At 38.8% G+C, this 17,549-nt stretch overlaps 1 protein-coding gene across 1 annotated transcript; it reads left to right on the top strand.

Annotated features, from left to right (window-relative positions):
• Nucleotides 1–427: 427 nt before the first annotated feature.
• LOC134843860 (deoxynucleotidyltransferase terminal-interacting protein 2-like) lies at nt 428–1,726 on the top strand. Its single transcript, XM_063860170.1, has one exon. It carries the CDS (start codon nt 428–430, stop codon nt 1,724–1,726), a length of 1,299 nt encoding a protein of 432 aa, XP_063716240.1.
• Nucleotides 1,727–17,549: the final 15,823 nt, after the last annotated feature.

Below are 17,549 nucleotides of genomic sequence, written 5' to 3' on the forward strand. Positions count from 1 at the left end.
TTGCCTGCGGCGCAGAAAATTTGGCCAAACCAGGGTCTTTTTACTACTTTGGGAGAGCTCGGAAAATTAATTTGGTCGACCTAAAAAAAAGTCGACAAAATTTTCGAATTTTTTTGAAAAACCGCCTCCCCCTCCCCTCGAGAAAATCTTAGTTCCGCTCCTGAGTTTGAATTGCTTTAAATATTAACGTATTTGATCAAATTTTTTTACAAAATTTTCAGTAATTGCTGTCTGTCGCCAGTAATTTTTCTACTAAATACTTTTTAATACAAAACAGTTTCTTCACAAATCTTGATTGCTCTCAGTAATAAACTAAACAGCTGTGATTTATTCACATTAAAAATTTTTACGTGCAGAAAAACAAACCATAGCTTAATTGAAAATTATTAAGTCGTATTGTTAATTTAGTTATTCATAGACGCCTTAAATGAACAAGCCGAAGTACGACAAATTAATTATCGAGATCGATAGTGAGTCAGAAACAGATCCGAGTGATTACGAAGGAATAGCCGAGGCAGATTTCCATCAAGTCGTGCGAGTGGACCGAACACACCGGGTTCACCGGGTTCCGATCCGGAAAACCGACAGCCGATCAACTAGTGATATCGGTCTACAGTTTGAGCCCAACGAAGATGGTCATTCGGAAACTAACGACGACTCGGAAACGAATTCCAGTGACAATTCTTTTTCAGATGATCAAGTGAAAGTCAAAACTGTTGATTCGAATAAGCGAAACGTCTCAAAGTTAACTAGAAGAAAACTGACAAAAAGATTACAAGAAGTAAAAAGAGATCAGAAACGGATTTCACCAGAATTTCAATTAGAGGAAAATTATAGAACTCAATATGAAACAAAACCTCAGCATAACAAAGCGGTTTTATGGGTTCCATATATACCCGAGAACGAATTTGACAAGCCAACTGTTTTTGACCCCTCGAATCCGAGTCAGTTCAGCTCAATGATGCAAATGTTTCAAACAGTTATGACAGACGGTCGGATTCTGAGTCGTGAACAAATCGAATTGTTCATGACAAGTGAACAAAATCAGTCGGAAAAACACTCGACCAACTTCCAGAAAAAGGCGTTTCAAAATCAGCCTCCGGATCCCAATATACCTCGCGAGAAAAGATCGAGACGCTATTCAAATCAGTTTATTCGGCGAGTTAGTAGAAGCAATCACTCAAACTCAAACACGCTGAATCAAGTTATAGAAATTGGCGATTGTTCGTTTTCTCAAAGCTCAAACCAAAGACCCCAAATTGATGTTGCAGTAAATCTAAATTTGGGAAATAAGCACTCTTCAAAAGCAAACGCAATAGGGCAAATTACGAGCAAAGGCGGCAATAATCAGCGTTTCGAGGTAAATCATGAAAATAAGCACGAATTAATAGAAACAGATGGTCACAATGAGAGTGAAAATCCTTCGAGCGAGTTAAACTTAGGAAAAATCGAGAAGAAGCGAAGACGAAAAGTGATTAAAACAAATACCGGATCCGAGATGATCCGAGGAGTGAAGGAGTTGCCGAGGAGTCTGGGACCCGACTGGACCGAAGTGCAGAAGAAAGCAGAGTCGCTCAATCGGAGAAATATGTACTCTCGGATGGTGTCGGTTAAGAACTCGCAACTTCCGACTCTGAACAGGGCGCCTGAGAGGTCGACACATCTGTCCAAGAGACAAATTGCACAAGAATATGCCAAGGGTGCCTCTGTTTATGTATACAAATAGATTTGTTTTTAATTGACATCTGAAAAATTTGAGATCTAATCAATTTAATTAAATATTTGACTGTTTTTTCCGGGCTCATAACAAGGATAATTTACTCATATGAGCTCATGCAAAAAATGCTATAAAATTGCTTCAAACAATCGTATGGCTTTAAATTTTTTAGTGATGACAATTTTTTGATTGATTCTTTGGGAAATTTCTTAAATTATCTGAATCAAACTTTGTAAATTTGCCCAAGGCCTGTGAATTCTGGTCAACTATTTTTAGCAACATTTTTTCTAGCCATAGAAAAAACAAGACTTTCTGGATTGCCCTAGACTTCCTAGATAGGTAGAAAACTATACACCCCTAAGTAATCTCAGCACGTCGTCTAAATTGTCAAATCTTTCGTGGGAAAATACGAAACAGTCATGTTTAGACGAAAAAGTACTATCAAAACCAGCGCTGTCGGCGGAAACAATGTGGAACAGAGAGGTAAACAGTGAAGACGAATTGGACCTAAAATACAAGCCGAAGCCCACACCAGATCATCAATACGTGCCCGAACCGACTTTCAACCCGGCTCCACCAGCACAAATCAACGCGGAACGAAACGCGACCGAGGCTAATCAAAGCACAAACACAACCTCAGGAAAACGACGAGCACACCACCAACCGGATGTAATCACACACACGGATGCAGTAACACTAGACAGTAGCGATGAGGAGTTCGACAGGAGACTACTCCAAAAATTCCCAATAGGTGCGCATCTACCTTTATCAAACAAACCTTATGAAGCCAGATCACTCCAGGAATCTTTTCTAAAAGAAAAATCTAACGATTTTGAAAATTTAAGGACACGTAACCCCATAAGACTCTTAACAAGACAAGAAAAAGAAAATTTACGAAGAGCCCCGTTAATATTCCTGAAGGATCGTTTTAAAGGTCCAGCACATACAATAAATCCTAAAACAGGACTACGTCTTGAACAAGTCGCTAGGAAAACGGGAACAATTGCCAGGAAAACTAAAAATCCGGGAACATTTGGGGCACAATTCAAAATTATTGAAAATGGCGCAATAATGAATTACTCCCCACATACTGCGTGGATAAGGGAAGACGGGAAGCAACCTAGGTTAATTAGGCACGACGATCTTGCATTCATACCAGATCCAAGGGTCTATGGAAAATGTAGACCAGCGGCACTAAAGGACTTTGTCGCTTATAAACACCTACCAAGAGCTAAACCGCGTATTTTAGGAAAAAAGACACCTAGCATGGGGGCGCAAGGAAGAACAGAAAAAAAATCGACAACAAGTCCGAGAAAGCCACCACCAAAATCCACTCAAGAAATACTACAACAAACGCTGAATTGACGAGCTCTAGGCCCACAAAAACTGTTATCAACATTTACATCAAAAAAACCAGAAGAATGCCCGGGACAGGAGCAAACCAAACACGCAACGCCTCCCGGCAAAATCAGTACCACAGAGAACAATCAGCCCCAAGAAAAAAGCCAAAGCCGACCCCGCAACGATCGAATTCGACTGTGACACATCGATTTCACTCTCATCGGATACCGAGCTCGACCATAAAACCCCATCTCCAAGTAAACAACCCGCAGCCAAAAGAATTGATCTAAAGGCCACACCGGAAACAAACTCGCCGGAAATTCGGCGATCAACAAGATCAAGGACAAGCACTCTAGCCGGAAAATTCGGGAACGCCATCGCAATTGGACACATCTCTACCAACACAGAAACATCAGGCACGGTAGCAACCATCGAGTACACAAATACGGAGGATATTACACCAAAGGAATCTAACACATCCAATCTGATTGACAAATGCGACAAATAAACCACGATAAACGAAGAGGTCACGGCATACCTATCACCATCATTGGCAACATCAGAAGAAATAGTATGTACAGAAGTCCACATGAGTAGCGATACGCCTGAAAACGCCCGAGAAACAACCACAACCGTTACACCACCAAGAACCACAAGCTCGCGTTACATCCTAGACAAGCCGAAGATCACAGAGGACTCCTTCAGTAAAGACTTTGAGGACGCTATGAATTTCCTGCAATCGATCAGTCCAATTAGAGGAAATTCAATGACCTTTCAGAGAGAGAAAGAAGGAGAAACACAGAAGTCCACAAAATAGGCGGAGGATCTAGAAAAACCTTAAATTGCAAACTCAATTTCTCACAAGGAGGGAAATGTTATCCATACGGATATCGTAGTAAAACATCCCTTTATAAAAAATGTACAATTAGGTGCTAAAACTACCAGTTGGTAATGTTTACATATTATAAACCTAACTGATTACATAATACATATAGAAGTCTGAGGATTAAATAAGTATCTATCTATACCTAACAACATATGTATTAGTTATTATGAAACGCTGTATCTCAAATGCTTCGAGGTCAGCGTCAACCAGACTTAAACATAGACCGATGAATTTAAGTTGTGATCTTAATCTTTCTATTTCTTATTTCTCAGTCAGCGCTCAGCATAGACTTTGAACAACTATCTTATACCTCACCTAACGGCTGAGGGTATAACATGGCGCAGCCAGCACTCACAAAGAATCCATTGGGGATTACACCATTTTGGCAGAAAGCGTCCGCGGAACCGCCAATAGAGTGGGACAAATGGAACCAGCAGCTGTTTCTTGGCATCATCGCCAAAGATGGTATGAATTTGAACAAACTTCTACGTAACCCCCCAGCTGTTCGGAAACCCCAAGAACCAGGCTATGAGCTCAATATAGAAGGGGAAACAGACAAACAAATACGCGATCGAAACTTACGTAACCAAGAAAAACGTGTAGCATGGGAGAACCAATGTCAACATCTGGATAATCTCGGTCCCACCGTCGACGGCATACCATGGGAGGAAGCCGATATCAAATGCAGAAGTTACATATACTTGTGTTTGGGGACGGAGGGCCAAAGACGACTAACACAATATTATCCAAATCTTAAAATTCAAGATACCTCCACCAGAGAGTTTTGGACACTCCTTACACGACTGTTTGTTAAAGAACGCAACGTAACATTCGATCGGTACGAAGCTTTTACACGCAAACAGCGGAAAACAGAATCCCTGAAAGAATTCCACTGCGGACTTACGGAACTTGTGGTAAAAGGACATTTTAAATGCACGGCTTGCAACGATGGAGGTCTCGAGTCCGATATAGTCAGAGATCTATTTACGGCAAACATGTCAAACGACGAAGTTCAAAAAGACCTTCTCGCCGAAACAAAAACGCCCGCACAAGCATTGGACTACGCAATGAAACGCGAAAAAGGCCTCGAGAACCAAGTTTACATAAGAAAACAGGGAACTTCAAATAGTCATACCGGATTGCCAAATATAAAATCGAACCGGTAAACTTCGTCCAAAAGCGGGGTGGATCTAGATCTCAACAGCGAGGTGGACGCGGTAGAGGAGGACAAACGTCAAGAAACTATCCGGAAAAGGCTGGACAAAGGAAAGATTGTTTCAAATGCGGGAATGCATTTTCAGCAACTCATTTAGCACAATGTCCGGCGCGTGACAAAGTTTGCAACAAGTGCACCAAGAGGGGTCATTTCGCAAGACTTTGTAAATCTAGCAATGTAAACGCAATCCAAGAAGATAATCAACAACAACAAGACCTTCAAAACACCGATATGACAGCCTACGTCAATTATCTACAAGCGGGTGACGTTATCCCGGGGTGGAAACTAATCCATCCGGACGATACATCCACAAACTGGATAAATTTTGAACCAAGACGGGCAGAAGAACTATTTGACACAGATCTCAAAGGACATCTTATACGGGTGCGCTCGGAGAAAAACAACATCGTTTTTATTGCCGACACAGGATCACCAACATCGTTCGTAAACGAAAAAACAGCCAACCTTCTGGCTACAACAGTCAAGTCAGCAGTAAGAACAAGAATGAGGGATGACGACGAAGCTAACAAAATGGTCTGCAAAAATGGCTACAAAATCCCATCCCTTGGCAGACTGACTGCCCCAATCGAATCGGGAGGTTGGACAATTCAAACAGCGTCTTTCATTGTGGTGGACGACAGGCGCGCGAACATCTTGGGGCGAAATCTTCTCCCGCTAATTGGCATCCAGCTACACCAAGAAAAAAACCAGCTGGTAAGTCAGTACTACAAGTTAACAGTGTCGAAAATTCAGACACACAAATTGCAACGTGGGTCAGAACCACGTACCCGGGACTGTGTACACGAATCGGACGTTCAAAAAACCATATGGCCCATACACAATTTTTATCTGAATTCAAGGCCTTACAACAACGGGGGCGCCGAATTCCCATTCATATACAAGAGAAGGTGGAACATGAAATTAGATCATTAATTGACCAAGGCCACATCACTCGACTTGAAAAATGCAATGACAACCAATTCATAAGCCCTATTGTGATCACTGTTAAAAAAGATGGATCCAATAAATTAGCCATGGACTCTAAACAAATAAATAAGTCGATCCATAAAAATAAGTACCAGATGCCAAATATTGACGTTCTGTTAGACAATATAGCACAATCGGCACAGGAGGGTACAAATAAGCCAGGTACGACTTATTTCTCAACAATAGATCTACGCTACGCGTACAGTCAACTGCCATTGGACGAAACAACTCGTACGCAGTGTAACTTCAGCATAATTGGGGGAAAGGCCACGGGAACATATCAGTTCCAAACTGGCTTCTACGGGATAACGGATATGCCCGCAGAATTTCAGAAAGCCATCGATCTAACCCTCAACAATGAGAAAGACACTTTCGCATTTCTAGATGATATTTTAATAATATCACATGGCACAAAAGAGCAACATATTGAAAAATTGACCAAAGTTTTGAACAAATTAAATACGGAAAACATGGCTATTTCAATCGATAAGTGTAAATTCGGTTGTAGGGAAGTAGAATAGTTGGGATTTATCGTAAACGAACACGGCACCACACCTATGCATAAGAAGACGGATGCGATAATAAATCTACCTTATCCAAAAACATTCAAACGATTGAAAAGTTTCATGGGCTCTGTTCATCATCTAAACAAGTTCATTCCAAATTTAGCTCAATTATGCAACCCCCTAAGACCACTATTGTCTACAGCAAACAAATTTAATTTCCATTGGAGTGAAGAAAACGGAAAAGCATTCAAAAATATCCTAAATGCCGTAAAGAATATTACGGAAAACAGACACTTCGTAAGTGACAGAGACACTCGTATTGTTTGTGACGCCAGCCGCGAAGGAATAGGCGCGGCCCTTGAACAAAACACACCGGATGGTTGGGTCACCATAGCATATGCATCAAGGTTTCTGAATTCATGCGAACAGAAATACTCGGTAAACGAACTCGAACTTTTGGCCGCAGTATGGGCCATTGAGCACTTCAAGTATTATCTTTACGGTAGACGCTTTACCTTAATAACAGACCATCAAGCACTAGTTGGTGCCTTAAAGAGTAATAGGGGCAATAAAACCTACCAGAGTAGGTTAACTAGATGGATTGATCGACTCATTCCATTCGATTTCGATATACACCACCTGGCTGGTAGTAAAATGGGTCTTATTGACTACATCTCGCGACACCCGGTCGGAAAACCACAACCTCCGGTGTACTGGGACGAAAACTTCGTAGTAGCACTAATCGATGATTTCGTGAAATGCGTAGAATTCCAAGATAGCAGTAGTATTAACTCCGTTTGGAATAATGTCAAAACGATTAATTATCTAGGCACCAAAAAGCTCGACCGGAACGAAAATTTCACACGTTCAAATTCGGTTCAAACACAAACTGCGTTCACTCTTCGTAGTCAATTGCTTAAATTATGTCGCTCTCCATTTAACTCTATTTCAATTGATCCAAATTTCAAAAAAAAAAACATGAACAGACAACTGCAACAAGGCATGTCATTACCTCCTTTTCGTCGTATAACAAGAAAGTCCCACAATTCAGCTCAAACTCAACTCACTTTTTCTCCCATCAATTACGCATCTTTTAATGCCCTTCTATCGAAACCACCACCGCCAGAACTAACATTCAGGGACGTATCACACCAGGTCATACACTCGAAAGAAAGCTTTACCTTTAACAGAATTGAAAACGAAAAAACCGATTCAATTTGCCAGACGCTGGAATTAAAACAATCGCAGGACACAGAATGCCAAACCGGAAACACCCAATCAACACAACAGGACACGGAATGCCAAACAATTGCCACCATAGAAGAAGAAGACACCCCAATGTTCCGGAAAAACTTACGGAAAGTAATGGACGTCAACTTCCTAGCAGCCACTACCAAACGAGATAGAAATATATCACCGCTCTTAACTATGGTTAAACAGCAGAAATGGGACTCGATCAAGAGCTGCTACGGCCCTTACTTCTATAATGTAAGACATCGCCTATCAGTCAGGGAAAATATTCTGCTCTACGACGACCGCGTCGTCATACCAAAACAGCTAAGACCCACACTGATGGATGCATTACACCTCACACACCCAGGACAAGGAGGAATGCTAGAAGCGGCAAAACATGTGTGGTACCCGTACCTACATCGAGACATTGTGGCAACTGCCCAGAACTGCAAAAACTGCCGGGAAAAGGGTAAGAACTTTAAAGTTATCTCGGGTAAACAACACTACACAACATTGGACGCGGTGGTAGAACCAAATGAAGAAATCCAATTGGATTTTGCAGGACCCTTACCGGATGAAAACGATAAGGAAGTTTACATATTGGTGGGTGTCGACCGTTTCTCACGTTTCCCGTACGCAAAAGTTGTTACCAATAACAAAGCGGATACAATCATCCGTTTTATGCAAAACCACATAGTCAACCAAGGCGTACCCCGTGCAATCAGATGTGACCAAGCACAAAGTTTCAGGGCCAAAAAGTTCCTCATATATTGTAAAACTCATAATATAAAACTGATTTTCGCACCGGTGGACGACCATAGAGCTATAGGTATGGTCGAAAGGCTCAGACGAACATTAAAATCGCGATTAGCAATTATGAAAATTGATAAATCAAATCGTCCGTATAAATTGGCATCAGACGTGGCTGAATTAATAAAAACACTCCGTATTACACCTAACACTTCTACAAAAGTTACACCGTTTGAATCTCACTATGGTAGAAAAGCTAATACACCCCTAAGTAATCTCAGCACGTTGTCTAAATTGTCAAATCTTTCGTGGGAAAATACGAAACTGTCATGTTTAGACGAAAAAGTACTATCAAAACCAGCGCTGACGGCGGAAACAATGTGGAACAGAGAGGTAAACAGTGAAGACGAATTGGACCTAAAATACAAGCCGAAGCCCACACCAGATCCTCAATACGTGCCCGAACCGACTTTCAACCCGGCTCCACCAGCACAAATCAACGCGGAACGAAACGCGACCGCGGCTAATCAAAGCATAAACACAACCTCAGGAAAATGGCGAGCACACCACCAACCGGATGTAATCACACACACGGATGCAGTAACACTAGACAGTAGCAATGAGGAGTTCGACAGGAGACTACTCCAAAAATTCCCAATAGGTGCGCATCTATCTTTATCAAACAAACCTTATGAAGCCAGATCACTCCAGGAATCTTTTCTAAAAGAAAAATCTAACGATTTTGAAAATTTAAGGACACGTAACCCCATAAGACTCTTAACAAGACAAGAAAAAGAAAATTTACGAAGAGCCCCGTTAATATTCCTGAAGGATCGTTTTAAAGGTCCAGCACATACAATAAATCCTAAAACAGGACTACGTCTTGAACAAGTCGCTAGGAAAACGGGAACAATTGCCAGGAAAACTAAAAATCCGGGAACATTTGGGGCACAATTCAAAATTATTGAAAATGGCGCAATAATGAATTACTCCCCACATACTGCGTGGATAAGGGAAGACGGGAAGCAACCTAGGTTAATTAGGCACGACAATCTTGCATTCATACCAGATCCAAGGGTCTATGGAAAATGTAGACCAGCGGCACTAAAGGACTTTGTCGCTTATAAACACCTACCAAGAGCTAAACCGCGTATTTTAGGAAAAAAGACACCTAGCATGGGGGCGCAAGGAAGAACAGAAGAAAAATCGACAACAAGTCCGAGAAAGCCACCACCAAAATCCACTCAAGAAATACTACAACAAACGCTGAATCGACGAGCTCTAGGCCCACAAAAACTGTTATCAACATTTACATCAAAAAACCAGAAGAATGCCCGGGACAGGAGCAAACCAAACACGCAACGCCTCCCGGCAAAATCAGTACCACAGAGAACAATCAGCCCCAAGAAAAAAGCCAAAGCCGACCCCGCAACGATCGAATTCGACTGTGACACATCGATTTCACTCTCATCGGATACCGAGCTCGACCATAAAACCCCATCTCCAAGTAAACAACCCGCAGCCAAAAGAATTGATCTAAAGGCCATACCGGAAACAAACTCGCCGGAAATTCGGCGATCAACAAGATCAAGGACAAGCACTCTAGCCGGAAATTTCGGGAACGCCATCCCAATTGGACACATCTCTACCAACACAGAAACATCAGGCACGGTAGCAACCATCGAGTACACAAATACGGAGGATACTACACCAAAGGAATCTAACACCTCCAATCTGATTGACAAATGCGACAAACAAACCACGATAAACGAAGAGGTCACGGCATACCTATCACCATCATTGGCAACATCAGAAGAAATAGTATGTACAGAAGTCCACATGAGTAGCGATACGCCTGAAAACGCCCGAGAAACAACCACAACCGTTACACCACCAAGAACCACAAGCTCGCGTTACATCCTAGACAAGCCGAAGATCACAGAAGACTCCTTCAGTAAAGACTTTGAGGACGCTATGAATTTCTTGCAATCGATCAGTCCAATTAGAGGAAATTCAATGACCTTTCAGAGAGAGAGAAGGAGAAACACAGAAGTCCACAAAACAGGCGGAGGATCTAGAAAAACCTTAAATTGCAAACTCAATTTCTCACAAGGAGGGAAATGTTATCCATACGGATATCGTAGTAAAACATCCCTTTATAAACAATGTACAATTAGGTGCTAAAACTACCAGTTGGTAATGTTTACATATTATAAACCTAACTGATTACATAATACATATAGAAGTCTGAGGATTAAATAAGTATCTATCTATACCTAACAACATATGTATTAGTTATTATGAAACGCTGTATCTCAAATGCTTCGAGGTCAGCGTCAACCAGACTTAAACATAGACCGATGAATTTAAGTTGTGATCTTAATCTTTCCATTTTTTATTTCTCAGTCAGCGCTCAGCATAGACTTTGAACAACTATCTTATACCTCACCTAACGGCTGAGGGTATAACAGGTTCTTTAAAAACTGCGCAGGTAGAACACACTTTCATGAACCGTTGCGACCTATACAGATGAAAGAGAAACCCTGTACATGTATTACCTAAGGTCCAAGATACGACTAATGGCCTATTGGAAGGAAGAGATATTTTAAAACTAGGTAAATGTACAGTACATTGTTTCATTTTACCTAGAGACTTGCGTTGGCTATTAGTGGCAACACGTCAGATCCAATATGGTTTTCGAAAATCGACCTTTTTATTGATGCCACAGATGCCACTTAGCGACGAAACTAGCCGGCAAGATAAGTTCAGCGTAGTGGTGGAAAAGGGCCTAGGCGCTGTTTTTAGAACAATTACATCCCAAAGGCTGGAAAGCCATTTGCGTCCCGGTTTTTGAACGAAGCAGAGCAAAAATTCAGTATTAATGAGTTAGAATTGTTAGCGGTCGTATGGGCTTTGACTCATTATCCGAACCCGGGTCGAGATCCCGCTCAAAAGATTACGGGTTCGAATCCCTCTGAGGTCGACCTTTTATTATTAAATCTTGCGCGGTTTTTTTAGATAAACCGCTCAAAACCGTTCAAATCTTGCGCGGTTTTTGAGCGGTTTTTTTAGATAAACCGTTCAAAAACCGCTCAAACCGCTCATTTTGAAGCAAGATTTTGAGCGTAATTGTCTAAAAAAACCGCTCAAACCGCTCAAATCTTGCTTCAAATTAGGTGAAAAATCTCGACTCGGGAAGTTATTGCTTGAATCTCCATTCAAGATAATTAAAAATCACAAGGTTTTCTTAGCCTGCCTGTCGGAGGAATAAGATTAAGTTACGTGCGATACCAAGAAGGAATAGAACAGACCAGGGCTAGCATTTGTAGCAAACTCTATGAGCAAACTCTGTAAGCAAAGTAGCATCAATTTGATATTTGAATTGGTGGGAAATCATCAAGTCACAGATTTAGTGGAACGGTGCGTTCAAATGATCAGAGAAATGTTAACGGCTTTTTCCTTTTAAATGCTCGAATCAACGTTCAAATCAGTACTAAATGAAAATATGTAATATCAGGCGATGGGCTGTTCACTGTTCGAAGCGGGTTTCACTAGAAAGCCAAGCACCACTTGGCAAACGATAACTTGTGATGCGTCAGCTAAAACTTGTCATGCAAAATGTACTGTTTTCATTAGATCGGAACAAGAAGATGTTAACTACAAAAATATTGAAGGACTACGCGCTGCCAAATGAAAAAGCCCACAATGCGCGAAATTGAAAGAATTGAGCATCCCGTGGCCCCAAATAGAACGAACAACCCATTAAAAACTGATCAACCGCGGCACAGAGCACCGGTGTTGAATGCTCAGAAAAAAGATTACAGAAAAAAGGATTCTGTACCAACATTCTTGGAACCTGATCTAAACTACATTTTATGATTGGATAAATTAGATATATTACCAATGTAAAGTATTTAATATTAACCAATCATGATCCATCTAACTAACAACCCACTTATTTGTAAGTGCTGAAATTACTTGTAATTTCAGCACCAGAGAGATTTGAATTTAACTTAGAAATTAGTTGACTCTCCAAGAGAACTTCAGCAGCCGCAATAAACCAGTATACCCTAGATCTATTGAGCCTAGCAGAGACTAGTTAAACAACCTGAGACTAGACAGTATAAGAGTAAGATTAGGATCGGTATTAGACTAAGAAGTTGCACGAACCTATCCGGCCGAAAATAAGATAGCGTGACGAGCAGACGGTGTACCCTATCCGAAATTACTCTATGAGTTATACCCATCGGTCCTAACTCATCTGGTGCGACCATAAGTCTCGAACAAGACCTTAATAGCTTAGAATTAACCAATAATAGATTAGAATTTAGACAAAACATTTACAAAATGTTATACGACAATAATTTAATCGAAATGTCTCTACGACTCAATAGATCAGAGCCAATATTCCGAACGATAACAGAACTACCCGGAATTGGAAGAAGACCTCGAACCAGAGACGACATACGACAAAGCAGAAACTTACCATATAGTTATATGATAGTTCGGCAAAAGCCAGAACAAACTTTTGTATTTAGAATACTACTAGCAATGAATTTAGATTTTCATTTGCAAACATAAAATTTTGAAGTCAATCTTCAAAATCATTTCAGGCGCTAAACAAAATTATTAATATACAATAACGATTGATAAAAAGATCTCAGATCGTTTTCCTAAATTCTGCAGTAATATACAAAACATGTTTGAAAAATATTTATTGAAAAATCAAAATAAAAATTAGTAGCATGACAATAAACGGTTAGTAATTATAAATCATCCTGTTGTTCCAGCTTCATCGCCTAAACATAACAGCATTCATAAGCTCACTAATATCATAAAAATACTAAATCTATTCTTTACACAAATTTAAAACATTTTAAACTTAAAATCACTTAATTTTAAAATCAGATCATCAAGGCTTATCCTTGGATCTTAAATCATTTTCTATTTAATTAAATTTAAAACTTGATCATCAAGGCCTATCCTTGGATCAAAAAGAACAACTTTGTTCTCCCCCACCCACTTAACTAGTGTCTAACGACCTCAAACGTCGATTCACTATCCAACCCTTTCTAAAAACCCAGGACTAATAGAAATTTTTGAACAAAACTAATCATTCAAATTAGGATAAACAGTGAAGAACTTCGGTTATTCATCCTTCACTTGATCCCCCCTCTTACCAGACCCAGGATAAATCTTAAACTTAGTAAGTTTAAAATAGTATCTAACGAACTACTCGCGTTCTAATTATACCTGAACCTTGTGGATCGATTTACTATTCTCCAACCCTGAACACAATCACTACCCTTAAGTAAGATTAAGTAAGTTAACAACTTAGCTTATACTATCCACGAGAAAGTATAAAATCATTCTTCGGAATCGATATACTTTTCTCCCCAACCCTGAACAAATAGACCCAGGTTAGGCTAACAAAAAAATCGTAAGGACTAACAGTTTAAGCAAATAGAAATCATTTAACAACCTTTTGCATCCGTCATCCTAAACCTTATGTCATTTAAAAACCTAGGAAATAAACAAACAATCGTTTTACACAATTGTGAAATAGATAATAAAAAATACGACCTTGTAATCACACCTCATACACAAACAGTTGGATACATTAGAACAAAACGACAAACATTAAAGAGAAAAATAATAACTAAACAAAGACAAATAACACGAAAAAGATTTTCAAAAAATCGAAACGCATTTTCAGAATCAGAAACCAACAGTTTAGACGAACTTTATCAACTAAAAGAATCAATAGATAAAAATTGCCCAATTCACGATCAATTATATTTCTCTGACTCAGAAACAACTTCAAATTCATCAAAAAGAGGAAAAAGAAGAATAAAAAAGCAGTATAAACACAAACCAGTACATTTATACAATTGGAATCAACCAATTAGACACATTGATAATTACATATTAACAGTCATCGAACGAAAAAATGAGCTCAACGCACACCCCAGGTGAAGAAAGTCCAGATGATGATGATATTTTCCCCTTTATCGTAGATGCAACCACTGATAGAGGACAGCATATATTCTGCAAAAATTTACTCTTAAATTTGTTTGAACCCGGAATCAGTCCATGTAAAACAGAGTTCCCAGATGTAAAAATCAAAAGACAAATTATCGATCACTATCTAAAAGATATATGTAACCTAACACAACAATACGGAATCTACACAATAGAATTCAGCTCACCAAACCCGAATCACCGCAAATATGTAATTCAAACAGACGACCTTGATTTAGAATTTTCAAAAGTATTCTCAGAATATATAAAAAGCATACAATATCATAACTCACAAAGAGCAAACTCCATATTTACTAATGAAGTTTTTGCGATAATATATAGTTATATCTCGATATTAGAAAACGAAATCCAGATACCAAATGTCTCACCGACAGAAACATCTAAACATATAAGAGTACGACATGAAATCACACTACTCTCTAGTTTTCTAAATATAATTAAAGAAAATTTCACGAAAGATGAAGTTTCACAACATACAAAACACGACTTACAAAAAATCTTGGCATGGTTCATAATAGATTATTTCACACATAATATTGATTTAATTTCACAAGCAAGAAAAAATTTTAGACCCCAAAACTCAAACGATGATACTGCCATCACAGAACAATCAGACTATGTTTGGGACCCCGAATGGTCTCATCCCGCATCCATAAACTTCCCACAATCAATCTCAAGTCAAGCAATAAGTACGATATCTTATGTAAGAGATTATGTACGAGTAATACCATTAACCATTGATGCAACACCATTAAACTATAATACATTTTTACCCGATATGCAAAATAATAGTTTAAACTCTACAGTCATACACAATGAAAACCTCAATGGAACTAGGAATCTTACTCAACAAGATATCCAGACACCATCACACTTCATAAATGAAGAAATCGTACACACAACAACTACACAACAAAGTATTTCACCAATACGTCCAAACTTAACAACACCAAGAAATACAAATCCTTCACAAACACAGGTAACATTACAATCAACCGTTAAACCTTCGGTTGCCCCAAAATATTCACACATGGATTACCAAACATACAGACCCATTACAATACCGCCAAAAACACGCAAAACGTTCACTAGAAACAACTTTGCAGACCATAATTATAATTACACACATCCATCAAAAACAAATTATCAACCACGAAAAAATTTTATTAATTATACAAGATCTCGAAACTGGGATAACCCAATGGCACCACCTAATTCAGTAAATTTCCAAACAAATTTACATCCTCCACAGGATCGTAGTGAAAACTATCCATTTTTTCAACAAAATAAAAATAAAAAACAAACATCTTATCAAATGGATTACTTATCCTCAGATGATGATTTCTTACAACCAGATATATTTACACCCTATAATCAAGAATATCGTGGACAAGGAATACAGAAACCACATACATATAATAGAATTTTTTCTCCACAACCAATAGATACACAAAACCAACAACCAATTCAACAACAAAACCCAATTAATACACAATCTTTTCAACCAATTCAGCAACAAAACCCAATGATTGCAAACTCGTACCAACCAGCACAAATGCAAAATGAAATACCACTCCCATATTATCTTCAACAACACGAAATAACAAGAAATCAACTTTCAAATTTTTCTCAAATGCCAAATGCAGTAGAATCATTACAAATGACGATGAATCCATACCTTATGGGTGGATCATCAATAACATCAAATAAACCCTTAATGGTATTCACAGGAACAGACCCTGAATATTCTGTAGAAGACTATTTAAATGCAGTCACAGCAAATTTGATTTTAAATATAGGACATGAACCAATTAATACGCCACTACATCAAAACTGGATACATCGACGCACAGCGTTAATACAAACAACTCTAGATGGCGCAGCCCAAAAATGGTTTTCAGTATTGCCTATAGAAATAAAATCAAATTGGAAAAGGTTTACACAAGAATTTTCAAAAATGTTTGACTCCGAAAGAAACAAACAACAACAAAGAGTTTTATGTAATGAAATTCGGAGATTACCAAACGAAACCATCAAGCAATTAGCAGTACGAATCGAAACACTAGTTCGAAAAGCATATTCATTAAATACACATGACTATAAAAACACAAAGATGACAGAAATCTTAATGATGACCTTAACACCACAATTAAGGAAAATAGCAATAAAAAAGAGAGCATCCCATCCTTCGTCAATTCGAGAACCCGATTTAGATTTTCGAAAACTAGTAGACAAACTAGAACAAGCAGAAATCACAATGAAACTCGAAGAAACGGAAAATCTGAAATTACAATACGTTAACAGAATTTAAACAGCTTCCACAAATATAAACAATATACAGGAATCAGATACAGACCTCGTTGAAAAAATCACTGAAATACTCAATATTTACGAAAAACACCCAAACTTTAAAGGCAAACCATCTTTCAAAAAATGGTGTAATTATTGCCGACGATACGGACATAGTATTTCTGAATGTAGACAAAAACAGCAAGACAATCAAAATAAACCTCAAAAATATAAAGAACCAAATAAATCATTCTACCAATACATGAAAAAAGATCGAAATCTACCGAACAAAACAGTCTACAGCAACAACAGTTCAGGAAAACCACTCCCGAACAATACAAATTATACAAGAAATCAATCACCATATAACTCAAGTTATAGAGGAAGATCACCAGAACGAAGAAACACGCAAAATTCATCACAAAATCACTACAATAGACCAAATAGTCGAAATAACTATTCCAGATCAAATTCAAACACACAACGATTTGTTTCTAGATCTAATTCCCAATCAAGAAATAATTACTACCCAAACAATCAATCACGAAATTCATCATACAATAGGAATAGAAACTACTCCAA

Source organism: Symsagittifera roscoffensis, chromosome 4, assembly GCF_963678635.1.
Source record: "Symsagittifera roscoffensis chromosome 4, txSymRosc1.1, whole genome shotgun sequence".
Classification (NCBI taxonomy): Eukaryota; Metazoa; Xenacoelomorpha; order Acoela; family Convolutidae; genus Symsagittifera; species Symsagittifera roscoffensis.

Bases quoted from the DNA above. Each gene is read 5' to 3' on its own strand.
- LOC134843860 (XM_063860170.1), top strand. From the start codon at position 428: ATGAACAAGCCGAAGTACGACAAATTAATTATCGAGATCGATAGTGAG.